The sequence below is a fragment of the Plectropomus leopardus genome, chromosome 1, assembly GCF_008729295.1.
Source record: "Plectropomus leopardus isolate mb chromosome 1, YSFRI_Pleo_2.0, whole genome shotgun sequence".
Taxonomy (NCBI): Eukaryota; Metazoa; Chordata; class Actinopteri; order Perciformes; family Serranidae; genus Plectropomus; species Plectropomus leopardus.
Genome location: NC_056463.1, coordinates 8,247,628 through 8,263,365, shown reverse-complemented (window position 1 = coordinate 8,263,365; position 15,738 = coordinate 8,247,628). Strand labels below are relative to the sequence as shown.

Genomic DNA, 15,738 nt, shown 5'->3' with positions numbered 1-15,738 from the left:
ATGTAACTCTTCAAAGCTCCACCCACATCTGGCTTAAACGCAAAGACATAGAAACAGATAATTTAGCTGGTTGAACAGCTTGAGATAATTGTGTACTCGCTCATGCCTAATTATTTCTACCACTTCTAATTTTAAAGTGTAGTTGGTGTGTGGTTTGTCTAAGTGGTGTTGCCATACTCCAACAGAAGCTCGACTGCTGTGGATACAGTCATTGTCAAACACTAAACAGATTCTCTATTTCATTACTTAAGATGTATTAGTTCATGTCATAAGTTCATCTTAAATGACCATATACTCAATTTTATTTGACAAAATCTTAACAACATGTTGGCTTAAATCACAAAAAATAAAAACATAGTCCACTGCAAGAATAAACAGAAATTACATTTCAAAATAGAAGATCTGTGCAAGAAATTCACTGTGCTTCAAAATAAATAGTGTTTTTTAACAAAACTGACACGTTCACAAGTCACTGCAGTCCATTCAGAATGGACCTGCGACCCAATTTTGGACCATGACCCACTAGTTGGGAACCACTGAACTGGAGGGTGCTAAAATTGCACACAGGGGAAAAAAGTTCAAGTGAGTTATCGCAGTCTAAACAACATGCAATGAGATCTTTGATTGATAACGTCAAAGTTATAATGGAGTCTAATGGATTTCGAGGGAGTGTATGTGAAGAGCAAGAGAATGAAAAGGTAAAAGTCATCGAGGACGCAGTACAAAAAAAAGAGAATGTTTATTTTTTTTGACAAAGTCGTTAAAAATGTCAGCATGGTATGTCATAAAAAATCATATATTGGTAATTTTCTCTGTGCAGCCCTCAATCATGTGCTGGCTCCCTTAAATGGCCATTAGTCACCAAAACTTCATGAACCCTTGATGTAAGATTTTTTTTTTTTATATCTCAAAATCCTCTAAAATAGTCAGTTAAGCTCAAGCTGTTAAGTTTTTTTTCTTTAATTTACCCCCTTAAAGGTTTGGTCACAGGAGGTGTGGATTAAAAATGGTTAGAAATGTTGGAGAGACAGAGAGAGATTTTGATGAGCCTGTATGTTTTTCTTTATCCAGTTTAATTTTTAACCCTTTGAAACCTGAGATAGTCTTCTGGACTATACAGAAAGACATCATTGAGCAACTTAACAAGAAATTACTAAAAACTTAGAAAGAAATTAGAAAAACATTGAAGAAAATTACCTTAAACAAAACAAAAAAAAGGAAAAATTACCTTAAGAAAGCTCAGAAAAACTAGGGAAATTATTCAGGTTATTTCCTTATCACCGTTAATTAACTTTTTACAATTTTTGCAAAAAGCCAAGAAATTAACCTGTAAAAGGTGCTATACATAATTATGATAATTATGATTATAGTTAAATAGACATTTTCCCCTAGGTTTTTTTTAAATTGTAAATGTATTTATTTCTTGCTCTTACAAGTTGCTCATTGCCTTTTTCCCATGTTTTTTTAAAAGAAATCAAACCAATTTTCTCGGGTCCCAGAGGTTTACATACTTATGATGTCAACAGAACTAATGTCAGTCCAGATTCTAAAGGGTTAAGAGTGAGATTTCTTCAAAAGTGTTTGTGTCTCTTTTGTCCTCAGTGTACTCCTGTGCTCTTCTCAGAGACATCCTTCTACAAGGCCGGCTCTACATTTCCAGAAACTGGCTGTGTTTCTATGCCAACCTCTTCGGCAAGGACATAAAGGTACGGGGGACTGACAGACAGCTTAATGGACTCAAACTGACTGACAAATATGAACCGCGTTTCTCCCCGTCAAAATCTGACAAGTCGTCTGATTGGAAGACTTGACAAATTATTTGACTGAAAGTCACTCAGGATTACGGGCTGACTTTCAGCGTTCAGTGTTATTTTCCCACATTTTCTCTTTCTGTCTGTGCTGAGAAATAATGTACGAAGAACAGGTCGACTGACTGAACCTTTAACCTCAACCAGTTACATGACTTTCTCTTTTGATGTTATTCATTGTTCCCTTTCGTTCATTTCCTTGAAACCAAAGCTCTCCTGACATCTGAGTGACAATAAGCTACTTATTCGGACTGCATTCCTCACATTCTGACTGAAATAAGACACTTTTCATGTCCACTACTCATTTTCTCCAGAGGCCTCTGTCTGCTTTCATTTACTCAAATTGCACTCGTGTTTTTATCTTACTTTTAACTTTCTCGCCATCTTGCTTTTAGGTTTGCTAATAGTGTTGTTTCCTTTAGGTGGCTATCCCTGTTGTTTCTGTGAGGCTGGTGAAGAAGCACAAAACAGCAGGCCTTGTCCCCAATGGCTTGGCTATCACCACAGACACCGGCCAGAAGGTGAACACTTCCATCACAGTCGCTGTGAATTAAAATACTTACGCTGATTAGCGCAGCATGACTGCAGGAGAGGTGTGATGGAAAAAACAACAGCGTGCTATAGATAGCAGCAGAGCGGAGTCCCAGCCTGGTAGCCAGAGAGAGAGAGAAGGGTTTTTCCACCATTACAGCAGCGTTCAGACAGGCCTCTTAATCTGCTGTCAAATCAGACTCAGCCGGTCTTCAAGTGGTGTTTTTACACAGCTCAGGCCTCAGCAGCCCCTGAATATTGGGGTGACTTCTAGGTTTTGTACCTAGAAAAACGTGGAGCTCTGTAGGTGTGCTCAGAACAAATGTGAGGAAAAGTGCCAGCTGTACAAAATGGGAAAGGGAGTTCATGCTAAATATAGGAGGAGTCGATATTGGTTTTTCAGGGCTCATACCGATATTTGCAACCAATTTGCAACCAATTTGCATTTACATTTAGATGAAAACATTTCTGGCGAAATTTAGAATTTGGAATATAACAAACTCCACCCCCCCAAAAAAAAAACTTTGTTTAAATGCTTTAAGCAAATGTTTAAGACCAGAGGGAAATACACAGCTGCAGTGGAGCCAAAGCAGCACAATTTTTCATGAAGTAATTTTATCAGCAATCAGCAAATTGAAATAAAACGCCAGTACAGATAATCTGCAAAATTACAAATATTGGCCCCGATAATTGGCCAGGCAAATAATCTGTCGGCCCCTAATGCTAACATTAGTGCTAACTTGGTTTGTAATAAAGTACAACCGACAACTACACATATTCACAACTTACCATGTAGTCCTATGCCTTTGCTCACTTTTCTTTGAGCCCTCTGCTGTTTTGTTCTGTTTCTGTGCCCACAGACAACGATAATGAGTTTGTCTTTTATTTCTGATTCTCGATGAAGGCAGTCCACAAGAGAGGAAAGAGACCAAATTGTGGTTTGAATGCAAAACCGGTTATTTGAAGTTCAAATTACGAAACCGAGAGAATTGATTTTATATATTGTGTGTAGAAGATAAGTAACATGTAGGCGGTGATTTATCAAAAAGAGTTTGCAGTCATGCTCATGGCTCTGATACACTGTACTTAGGCATATGAGGGCACATGAGCTCCTGAAATGAGATAGATTAAAGGACATACATTTAGTTTATTTTTCTAAAGTTTCCTTTTCATATCAAACTAGAAAACACTTTTAGATACAGTTTTAGCAGTAGCAGAATGGGGTTTGGCACTGACCATGTTTCTATGCAAGTCAAACTTTTTTCAGGTCATTTTTTGCTTTCTTCATTCATCTTTTTGCTTAATACCAGAAAATAGATTACAGAATATTCTGCATGTTTGTGGTAGTACACACATATCGGCTTCATGCCGCAGCACACAGGAGCCGACTATGGCAGTCATCCCAAAGTTCAGAAATAGCACGTTTCTAAGTGCTCCTCAGACATTCATATACTCTACTGTACACTCACATCTACAGTATGACAGCATACATTGTTTATTCATAACACAAGTCCTTAAATATTAATATATGGAGAGACTGGTCTGATTTTTTGCCACATAAATGCAAAAAGGTTAGGATTACCTCACTATCAGCACTGAGGTGTACATGAGATAACTCTGAGTTTCTATATAAATGCAGAAAGTCTTCAGATAAGGTTTCTGTCTTCAGATGGTGCTCCCCCTCGCTTTCTCTATTTAAAGTTTAATGTTAACTCAGTGAGTAAAGGCACAACCCAATTTACGTTTCCATTTGTGCAAAACACTATTATTAAATTCATGTGAGGCTGGCATATTCCTAAAAAATGAGCCCCTCAGCTTTATCTCAGAGTGCACAGAGTCACACTGACTAACACAGCGGCTCAGATTAAAGCAACAACCCTCTTCAAAGCATGTGAGCTTTATAGCATATGGATAGTGTGTCTCATACTGTACAAGGCCGAATGTCCTTTACTATACAGAACGTGTGCATGATTGTGTAATATGCATTACATAACCATGAGCACATACATGGCTCTGCACAGTGTTTCTCTTGTGTTTATCATGTGAAAAGTTCACAGCTTGTGCCTGTAAAAACAAAGTTCAGGCTTATTTGTAATTTTTCAGCTCATTCACCAACACGAGAGACACGAGAGAAAAACAACTGATAAAATGCACACACAGTAGCACAGTGTTCCCAATGCTCCTGAATAAATTCAAATGTACTTTTCAGATAGCAGTGATATTTATTCAGGTCAGGGGGATATTTTGGTAAGCTGTCACTGACCTGTTATTCATTCATGAAAGAATAAAACAGAACAAAAATGTGATTAGAAAAATATCCTTTATGTGGCCCAGATGTGTCGTTTTGTAATATATTTCTACTATTTCCCAGTAATGTTAATGTGTTATTATATGCCCTGTAAGCATGGATGGGTTAGTGAATTGGCCTACTGGACACAAGCCTAGGGGCCCAAAGTTTCAGGGGGCCCCATAGACACAAAATGACCACAAAGAGAAAGAAAACAACCACAAAAAGATGCAAAGGACCTGCAAAGACACATTAAATAACTACAAAAAAAGAGCAGAACTAGAGACAAAAATTACCTTAGCAAGACGCAACACAACCACAAAGACACAAAATGACCACAGAGAAACCAAATGACTGAAAAAGACACAAAACATTGACAAAGAGATGCAAAATGACTAAAAATGAAACAAAATTATCTCAGAGATATAAAACATCCAAGAACAGACACAAAAAGACCATAAAGGACATAAAATAACCTCAAACAGACACAAAACATTCACAAAGAGACACAAAATCACCATAAAAGACAAAATAATCACAGACACAAAACATCTACAGAGGCATGAAAGAACCAAAAAATACACAAAATTAACTCAAAGGGACACAAAATGACCAGAAAGGACACAAAATTACCTTAAAGGACATAAAATATCCATAAGGAGATTCAAAGCAACCCAAAAAATACATGAAGTGCCCTCAAAGACACACAACATGACTACAAAGAGATGTAAACATCTTGCATGTTGTTCCTTGCTGCTGTAAGAGAGGTGGATGTCTGCATGTGCTGCATGTCTGTGCAATATTGTCACATAATACGCCCTTGTTTGTAAGGCTCAAACTACTTATGCAACTCTTAACCTGCCTGAAATTACTGATTTTTTTTAAACTAAAAACACATAATAGTTCTAAGTGTGAACAAGTGTGATTTTGTGCAGACATCGTTTAACTAAAGAAAAGAGACCAAAGTTCTGATTTACACGTGTGATATTTGAAAAGGCAGGCTGAGATGTGAAAAAGAAAATCTTCTTGATCTATTTCTCTATTTGGTTTCCCCCTGCAGGGCTCGTCAAAGTTTAATATCATCTCTCATCTAACCTAATTTAGGTGATAAATGAAAATCCGAGTATATCGCTTATCTGTGTTGCCCAAAAGAAACCTCTTGAATATAAAGTACACTGGTGAGAATCTCTCTGTTTAAATGAGCTCAAACTGTGCTTCATAAACATTTTTATGATTATGGATAAATTCAGAATAATTTTAAGGGATTTTTTTAAAAAAAAAAAAAAAACAACTTTTTGAACAGAATTATAAAAAGAATATCTAAAAGATATTTACATCACTGTTTCTCTTTTTGTCCTCCAGTATGTATTTGTATCTCTGCTATCGAGAGACAGCGTATATGATGTCCTCCGCAGGATCTGCACACACCTACAGGTCAGACCACACACACACACATGCACACACACACACACACACACACACACACACGTATACTGTTCATTTAGTCAATACTGTGTGGTGTCAGTTAAAGTGTTTTTTTCCTTTTCTCCAGGTCAATGGGAAGAGTCTGAGCTTGAAGCAGTTCATGGAGGAGCCGACACTATCGCTGGTCAGTGATGACAACATGTTTTCATAAGCCGTAAAATTGTTCCGATCAGAGCGTTTATCTGGTTATCCACAGATATTTATTGCTTTAATGTTTCCTACTTGTGTTTCATGTTGGTCTATAAAGCCCTCTGACAGCTCCCACTTACAGCTGACCTGAGGGCTGACTCACCTTCAGACAGCATCAATAGATCATTCTGTTGCAGCTGCAGTCCTGCAGTGAATTACCCCCCGAGTTGGCAAGATGCTATCCGAGAGTGCTCTGAAGTCACCTTGTGTGTGTGCGCACTACAGGCCGCTCTGCGACAGAACAGTTTTTGTATTTAGTCATAATTAAGTTCCGCTAACATGCTCGTCCTTGATCGCGCCCTAATCTAGACTGAAAGTATCGGAACAAAAAGGGTGTTTGCTGATGATGCCAACATGATCCAAGATTTCAAAGAGCTTTGATACTCTCAGAAAATATTTAGATGCCAGATTTATGTTTTGTTTGTTTTTATAAGACACAAATGCAGAAATAATCCAACTTTCAAAAATGTTCACCTACAATGTAGTTCAGTAAAGTGCTGCAGGGATGACGGGGCTTTCTATAGGTTGATGCAGACTCAAATTCAACTTTCAACTTTATTGTCCCCTAAGGGAAATTTGCCTTGCAGTCAGGTAGAACAAGACACAGAATAAACAATCACACAGAGTCGGCTATAAGGAACAGTAACATACGTAAGTGCAAAAATTCATTAAAGGACACCGTCCCTAAAAACCACTGCAGAAGTGAGCATTGCCCTGGTTCCCTTGTCAAAAAGCCTATGGGATTTTTCCATTGGATTTTGGATTAATGTGGAAAATAAGCTTTGAGGTAAATAAACGTTTGTGATACTTACACTTTTTGTTCAGCAAGATAATCTTAACAAATGAACGCTACTTTTTTTATTTTTGCAGTGTAAATCCACTCACCAGAAACAAAGAGCTAACATTTGGCCGTAAAATAACTATAATACAGTCGCACGACTTCAAAGTCGCCTCCACAACGAGGCTGTAAAGTTGTGTTTGGTGTGATGACAATCTGCAGTCTCATTTAACCACTTGTTAGTGTTTGTTTTGTTTTTACATATAAAAGCTTCAAAGTTATCAGTGGGGTATTTACTGGCATATTTTATTTTGTTGAACAAAATGTAAAAGTCTCTACAGCTTATTTCAGGCATTTAACAAAAACCCATTCAAAAAACAATGACCAAGACGAGGGAACCAGGAGTGGTAAACTTATTTTCAGGTGTTTTTAGTTATATTGGCCTTCAAAGTTTTAAGATGAATAGCACAATAACACCTTTTGTTAATTATTAAATCATTGACTGAATAATTTACTATTACTTATGAGCCATTAACTAGAGGAACTTTTAGGTTGCCAGGTTATTAAAAGTCCCTGTAATGTTTTTGATTGTTGAGCATCTTTCTCAGCACAAAATTTATTAACATCTTATAATTGCATTTATTCATAGATTACTGTTTATAGTTTACTTATGAATTATTAATGGTCTTTATTGTTATCATACTCAGGCATAATGAATTCTCACAAGGCGTTCTAAATTTCAGTTGTTAAAATGTGAATGAAATGAAACAAATAAAAAATAGCAGTAAAAACATCAGCATATAAAGTCTTCTGCAAGTTAAACTTTTAAAGTAAAACAAAATAAATTTAATTTTAAAAAAAATGTACAAATTTATTACCAAATTCAAAGGACAAACACCCACCAAAGAGATTTTTCACAACCTGGCAGCCCATAAATGTCATTAACACTCTTAACTGATTCCCAGCGTTACCTCTGAGGTGCTGATATAGCTTAGTGTTTCCCACCTTCAGGGAGGAGGTCAAAATATCACAATATGATTAAAATAAAGATGGGAAAAATTCTTATTGAATGTAGGACACTGAGATGTAAATATAATATTTTGGTTAAACTGCCTACACCTCGGCACTAAAGCAGTTACCTTTTGTCTGGGGTCTCATGGAGATTTCACTTTATTTTCAGGAGTCACAAGCAAAATAATTATTAAAAATTGATTTATAATAAGTGATTTTACCAGCGTTGTCAGACCAAGTAAGGCTTAGAATTTGTTTTTTTGCCATCTCAGGTTATTTGAATGAACCTTTAAAAACCTGGTATCTGTTGGAGATGGATGACACACATCTTCTCCTCTTTTCCTCTGTGCCACAGGACGAGTTCCCGGCTCCAGACGAGTTCCCGGTGGTCGACGAGTTCCCATCAGTGTTAAAGTGGAGAAGGAAACCGTCAGTGGTGTCTGTGTCGTCCTCCCTCCCTGACCTCCTGGGGAACTCCACCAGCAGCCTGAGCGCCGCCGACACGCCCTTCAAATCAGAGCAGCCGCTGGAAGGTGATAAAACTGCCCACACAGTGACAGAACAGCGTCATTATTATGTCATTATACTTTTATGAAAGTTGTTGGCACGTTGTATGAGTGCCTGTTATCAAAATTATCTGCATCACTGGTTGCAGTTGTGAATTTGCTTTTAGCTCGCTGTTAACTCTGTACCGAAATCTGTGGCATCATTGTAGCACAAATATAGATATAATGAGAAAAATCCTACATTTTGTGATAAGAAAACTTCACGGTGGAATATATTAGAGTTAAATACGTTGTTATTTATTGGTTCTTTTAGTGGATATCAGCATCCTGGAGGATTTTATTTAATTTAAAGAGAAATCTGTTTTTCCTCCATCTGATCAGAAAGTCCCTGCGGGTGTTTTTGCTTTCATCCAGCAAAATATAAGTGAGTTCATGTTGAGTATAAAATCACACAGTGCAGACTTTAACAAAAGTAGAAAGACAGCAATTACCAAAGAGAATAACAATTAAATACATAAAAAGATCCATTTTTATTGCTTATTTGCATTAAAGGCTGGAAATAAGCAACAAAACCAGAACAAAGTAGCAATTATGATAATGAATTAAAAAACTTGATATTGGTTTTCGGTCTGATTGGTGATGTGTTCCTAAAAGTGCTTCACCAGCAGTAGATTGCTTATTAATCCTTAGAATAATGAGCGCCTGCATTATGTAGTAAAAGTGTTTGCGGAGGAATAAGAGGTGCTGCCAAGTGATGATGTGACTCCATGAAGAGTTTTAGTGGTAATTAGTAGTTTGTAGCTGACCCAGATGAGACAGAGAGGCAGTGAACTGAGGACAGAATCGGTGTTACATCTTAAAAATGTCACTTCCATAATAGAGTTACACTGTGACTGCTTGTTGTGATCGTGCTTATACTGCGCGACACGGACACAGAGTTTAATTGTGCTTTTAAGTTTTCATTTCCTTTGAGTTTCTTATGTGTGTGTGTGAGAGACACAGCGGAAGACAGAAACAGAGTAATTGCTTTTGGAGGGCAACATCTCACTTACGCAACAACGCGTTAAGCTCCAAATGGAGATTAAATCATGTGGGGGTGTGTATTAAAAAAGCTTTGGGCGGATGCAGATTAAGTCGAGATTATCACAAAACAATGTCTGCTGTCAGAGTTGTCTGAGGACAGTTTAACGCTGTATGGTGACCGATCGTTTCTACCAACATACATTAATGTTGTTCGGTATTTGATCAGCTTGAGCTTCTGTTTAAATGATCATCACAGCTCACATGTGGAGGGAAAAGCTGGGAAAGAATGACATTAAAAGATGTATGGCGACGACATCGACACCTGTATTATAGTAGCTTTTATGTTGCACACTAAAAGAAGCAATGCATACATATCAGCTTGCATGCAACAATTGTAGATACATTAGGGTGTAATAGCGTATGGTTTTATGTGATTTAGACCATTGTTGCTCAAAGTGCTTGCTGCAGGCCAGTGGAGGGCCCCAGAAACATTGTGGTGCCCAAACATGACATGAAATGGTTGCATTGTATCTGACTTTCATTTTCAATACATACATTTAATAAATTACTAGGTGACTGTATGGAGGGGTCTGTCACATTAGTAACGACAGTTTGTAGAAAGATACTGGTTGTATGATTTGGCTAGTTGCACCTTGAGAGTGTTGTGGGAATTATTATGTTATGAGTGCAAATGTTGTTAGCTAAACTGATTTTGGTCAACAACTCACAGCTACACTTTTCCTGCCAGCTCTCAATTATATCCTGGCTCCCTAAATTGTCACTCAGTCATCAAACTCCTGATTTAGACAATGTAGTGTTCACTGTTTACAATATTTCAAATGTACATTTTTTTTATTTATTAATTTAAAAAATTGAATTTAAAAAAAAATCCAGAGTTTTTATTTATTTAAAGTGAGGCATAAATAAAATGTATATAAAAAAAAGTGATTTAAAAAATAAATAAATAAAAAAAGGAAATAAAGTAAAATAAATTCATATTTTAAATAAAACCTGAAGCCCCCTTTTTAAATTTTTTTAAATTTTATTTTAAAGAAGGAATAAAAAAAATAAAGTTTCAGGTTTAACGATATCTTTCTTTCCCAGGTATCCTTACAAATTGCCAATAATCCAATGATTAACATTAAATGAATCACTTTTTCTTTTTCTAGTTACAGTTTACAGGCTCAGCTATGTATACATTTATTTATATTTTTGCATTATGACTAACAGCCAAAAGCTTCTATTTGTAGAGGTCTGGGACAGCTCACAGTGTTATTTCATATAATTTAATGGCACCCTCTTCAATTTCATGTATAAACTAATACCAGATTTAGTTGATATTTTGATTCATTTCTGAGCTCCAAAGGTGCATATTGTCACACCACCACACTAACAGGTGGGCTGGCACGATTAAAAGTGAAACAGTACAGTCAAGCCAAGTACTGTTAATGGTTTTGTGTGTGTGTGTGTGTGTGTGTGTCACAGAGCGAGCTCTGCAAACAGACAGAGGTCTTTTATCAGAGCCACTGGCAGAGCTGGGCCAGATGGAGTACCAGCTGCTCAAGTTCTTCACCCTGCTGTGAGTATACAGAGGGACACACAGACACCAACAACACCACCTTCACCTCCTCCAACAGCTGAGTCACAGCTACACACACACTGGGAGCATTAACATGCACATATAAATAGTGGGCAATTCACTGAGTCAAACTGCACACATGGGATCAGAGCTGCTGAAACACTTTTTAGTTGTATTTTTTATAAAGAGAAATTGCCTCCTAGAAGATTTTTTTGCAATTCATCAAATAATTTTTCTTTGTGAGAATTGTGATCTTCTCACTCCACCTGCCCTCGTGCATAGCAGGACGACACAGTCATCAGGGAGACTGTCCTTCACCCAGAGGGCGTGAAGCCGCTTTGCTTACGTGAAGTGTCCTTGAGAGAGCGATCAATCCATATCTGCTACTGAGGGTTTGTCATATTGCTGACCTCTGACCCTCCAGTCATTATCACAGTTTATAATCCATATAATCTACAAAGAGAACTCTACATACGTTTATGACTAAATTAGAATACACAATGTATGTAATGGAAGCCAAACATGCGCGCCTATGTAGTGACTCTTAAGTGCATTAAAAGATATATATTTTGATGTCATAATTGCCTGGTAATACCCTGCAGGCTTATTTTAAATAAAAGGCACCTAAGCTGGTGGAATAATGGATAAAATGGCTACAAATAATATTGATTTGATTTTCTCTGTTTCAGTAACACATAAAAGTTTTTTTTCGTTTATTGTTTTTGTACCGTACAGAAATGACAGGAAAGTAGATACATTCACAACCTTAAAACACTAACTTGGAAAATGTTCACCAGCAATGCAAAATGCAACACGATTATCAAAACATGTAAAAACACTGTGATGTTCCTTTAAGACAGATTTAAACTGTTCAAGGACAGTGAGGTGCAGTGACAGAAAGTCAAATGTCGCCTCCCAGTGTTCATCAGAAGACATTACAGCCCTCCATGTCTAGTGTCATAACCACCCTCAAACTTAACAGTTTTCAGCTAATCTGTGTGCCTCGTCTTCTTTCGTCAGTATCATTCTCCTCATCCTGTCGTCGTGCTACCTGGCCTTTCGTGTGTGCAGTCTGGAGCAGCAGCTGTCCTTCCTCAGTAACCCAAATCTGCCCCTGAGAGAGAGGTAAACACTGAATCATCATCTTCATCAGTGCTTTATCATTTGTGATACAGACGTTTTTTTATTGGTAATGGCATTTTTATTTATATAGCACATTTCATTACATGTAAATTCAGAGTGCTTTACACTTTACTCAAAGATAAAAAAAAAAAATCAATCCCACACTCAGTCTGCACGCTGACTCACTATTATTTATTTCTTTGTTTTGTTGTCAAGAGATGGGAGTGTGGAGGAATATGTCAATATGCTTTGAATCCCCCCCCCCCCAGTTAAAAAAAAAGAAAGCAATCCCGAAAGCCACTGAAAATAAATAAATGTGTCAGATGTAATCTATCACAGCTTCTTGCTAAATCACAGTTCTTGTCCTCTATTTAGCAAAAATAAAATGAATGACGTTTGCATTGAGATTGTTAGATGTTCTGTTTGCTTGCACATTTACAGTATCAGTGTTTGTGTGATGTGATCAGGGTGAGGAAATAGAAAAGAGGTTTATTTTGTGGATTTAACTTCCTTTAAATCCAGAGAGCTCGCTAACCTGGCTGCTTTCTCCTCTACCAGGTAACCTCTGCTCTCCGCTCTGACCCATCAGATTAGCGCCTGATTTCTCTTCTAATACTCGGAGTTGCCCTCCTACACAGATCCAGGACCAGCTTTAGAGCCCAGAAATGATCAAGCAACCCCCGCACCAGCTGCAAAACATGAAGGAGCAGCATCAACCGAGTCCAGGCATCTTCCCCTCAGCGGAACGACTTCCTATGTAGTGATCACTTCCAGACTATGCAAACCAGACTGTCTATTTATTTGTGAATTTTAAAGTAGATTTTACTGTTCAGGGCTCCAGATTAACTTTTTACATTGGTTGCACTGGTGCACCTAACTTTTATCTCATTTAGGTACACTGGCAAATAATTTAGATGCACCTAACAATTTTCACTTTGCCTTTTGACGTTGCAATAATACATTTCAAACTTTTAACCTTTTTCATCAGTTCCCATACACATTAGCCATATCTTTACAGATAATGTAAAGAATTGTAAACTGGGAAGATGTTGGGTCAGGGTTGAGGGTTTGGAGCGATTACCTCTGCTGGTGATATCGAGTCAGGGCTGACCTTTAACGGTTGGAGACAGGTGTAATTGGCAGCATTTTTATTGAAGAAAATCAATTTTCAATTTTTCATTTTATCTTCATTTTAGATGACCCATATGTGATGCTGCTGGAGGAGAAATATAAGGTTCAGTTTCACACATACACGCTAGGGTTTAATCCCAAGGCAGTTCAAAGAAGGCTGGGTCACACTCTTTGACCCCATGGGAGCTATGGGGTGTGAGGAACCAGCAAGGTGGAGGGCATGCAGATCTGAAGGACTTTTACAGGTGCTGGATCAAAAAATCAAACTAAGGTAAGAATCAAACAAAAGATCCGCACACTGTATTGAAAGCTCCCAGTAAATTGTGATTGTGCAGCGTTTCGATCTAACAGATATCTGGCCGAGCTATGGAGTGTGAGACATGCGCAGTGTAGCTGGAGCTGCGGTGTTGGAGGGTTACAGCGGACGGGGCTAGAAATAAAGCGATGGTGTCCACTCAGGTGCTCTTTGGGTGCGAAAAAAACCTGGTTAACAAAACCTTTGGTTACACTCAAAGGGATGGTGGATGATAAACAGTAGAACATTTGCACATAGGGAGCTTTTGACATTTTAATAATTACAGAATTGTAATTTTCTCCCATTTTTTCATTTTTCGAACAAAAATACTGCAACCAAAGGACGTTTCAGGAAAAGCAATCCAAGGTGCTCATGTTCTGTGATAGTACGCCAGCTATTGAGCCTTGAGTGTGCATGTGTTAGGATGCAATATGACACTGTGACTTTCTTTTTAACCTCCTTGTTTAAATTCGGGAAACAGGATTCCCGCAAGTCCACGTCCAACATCCTTTCAGTTAACAGGGAAATATGGAATCATTCAAAAAGTCGGTCAAATTGACATCACAGCAACATGGCGGCGCACACGGTGAATGGGAAGCAGAATTATTGCAATTCTTTACTTTTCTGTAGTGTTTGTGGTTTGAAGCGTGCTTTAACAACTTCGAAGTGGCATTTCCATTCAGTTGATTTGTGTTTGATAGAAGTCTTTGTGAGCATGTAGTAGCCTACTAGCCTGTTAGCTATGAATCTGCATGTAGCCAAATCAGAATCGGAAGTCGGAAAAACCCACACAGAATCATCAAATTTTGACTTGCAATGGTACACAGCAAAAAAATACAGAAACCAGGCAAGACGTGTTACGTTCCAGGTGTAAATCAATTAGGCTGATGTGTACAAAATATATATATAAATATATATATCCCTTGACCCCAATCAGAAATACGTAAGTCATATACGTAGTATGTCGTTTCATGTGGATGCAGTTGTTGGAGTAGGAAGTGGGCCCACATGCCTTTTTTTTTTTTTTTTTGCCCACCTGCAGTCAGGATCAGGAAATTAGGTTCAGAGCCAATCAGGGTCTTTGCAGAATGTGTGTGGGGGGAAAAAGAGCACTCACACACACACACACACTCACACACACAAAGACAGACCTGCTAAATGTCAGGTGCACCGATGCACCCAGTGAAAAAGTTTAATCATACTTGCCATATTTTTGGTTGCACTCTGGAGCCCTGCTGTAGATGATGATTGTCTCCCCTGACCTCTCCCTCTCGCAGACATTTAAACTACGTGACTCTGCAGTGTAAACCCTCAAATAATGAGCAGATTGTCGTCGAAGCTGCTGTTTGGTGACACTGGTGAAGTTTAGGAGTGGTGCTGGAGACTAGAGGTGAGGTTGGTGTTGGAGTGTGGAAAGGTAAGAGATAATTCAACACATTGATGACTGAGAAAGACTGACGGTTAAGATATTTCAGGTCAGTTTTGGTGTTAATCTTGTCACAGCCTTCAGTTGGACGGCTACAACAAGCTACGACGATGCACTTTTTAAAATATGTCCACATTATTTCAGATATATGCAACTGTTTTAAGAGTTTAGATCTATTTTTGCTCGATATTAGGTACTCAGATGTCATTTTTGAGGGTATTTATGGAAGAAAGTCGACAGACTCTTGACCGAATGAAGTTATGTCAACTATAATATACTGGAGTGATAACACCACCTGGGTGTTAACTATAATGTGAATGAAATGGTGAGGTGACATGCATAATTTCTATTTTTAGTTGTACTAATCTGCTGTGTGAAAGGAGTTACCAGGGTTTTTTTTCTTTTATACATTTCAAATGAAGTCACCAAAGACTTAAAAATGAGTGTTCATGTGATTATATATCTTTGTTTGAAGATATTTAATGAAATTTGCAGAAATCTGGAATGTAGTCCTATAATAGTTTGTGAAATCCCTATGAATTAAATTGGCAACAAACTGTAGATTAA

General features: G+C 37.8%; 1 protein-coding gene across 2 annotated transcripts in view; it reads left to right on the top strand.

Moving 5' to 3' along the window:
* The window catches only part of gramd2aa (GRAM domain containing 2Aa), a 34,374-nt gene extending 18,636 nt beyond the window's left edge, over nt 1–15,738 (top strand). For both annotated transcript variants that reach the window (XM_042491424.1, XM_042491415.1), the window contains exons 5-12: nt 1,603–1,706; nt 2,231–2,329; nt 5,989–6,060; nt 6,179–6,235; nt 8,445–8,622; nt 11,104–11,197; nt 12,218–12,322; nt 12,878–15,738. In XM_042491424.1, the coding sequence (XP_042347358.1) occupies nt 1,603–1,706; nt 2,231–2,329; nt 5,989–6,060; nt 6,179–6,235; nt 8,445–8,622; nt 11,104–11,197; nt 12,218–12,322; nt 12,878–12,881 (713 nt within the window). In that variant the 3' untranslated portion in view covers nt 12,882–15,738. The remainder of the gene's footprint in view (nt 1–1,602; nt 1,707–2,230; nt 2,330–5,988; nt 6,061–6,178; nt 6,236–8,444; nt 8,623–11,103; nt 11,198–12,217; nt 12,323–12,877) is intronic.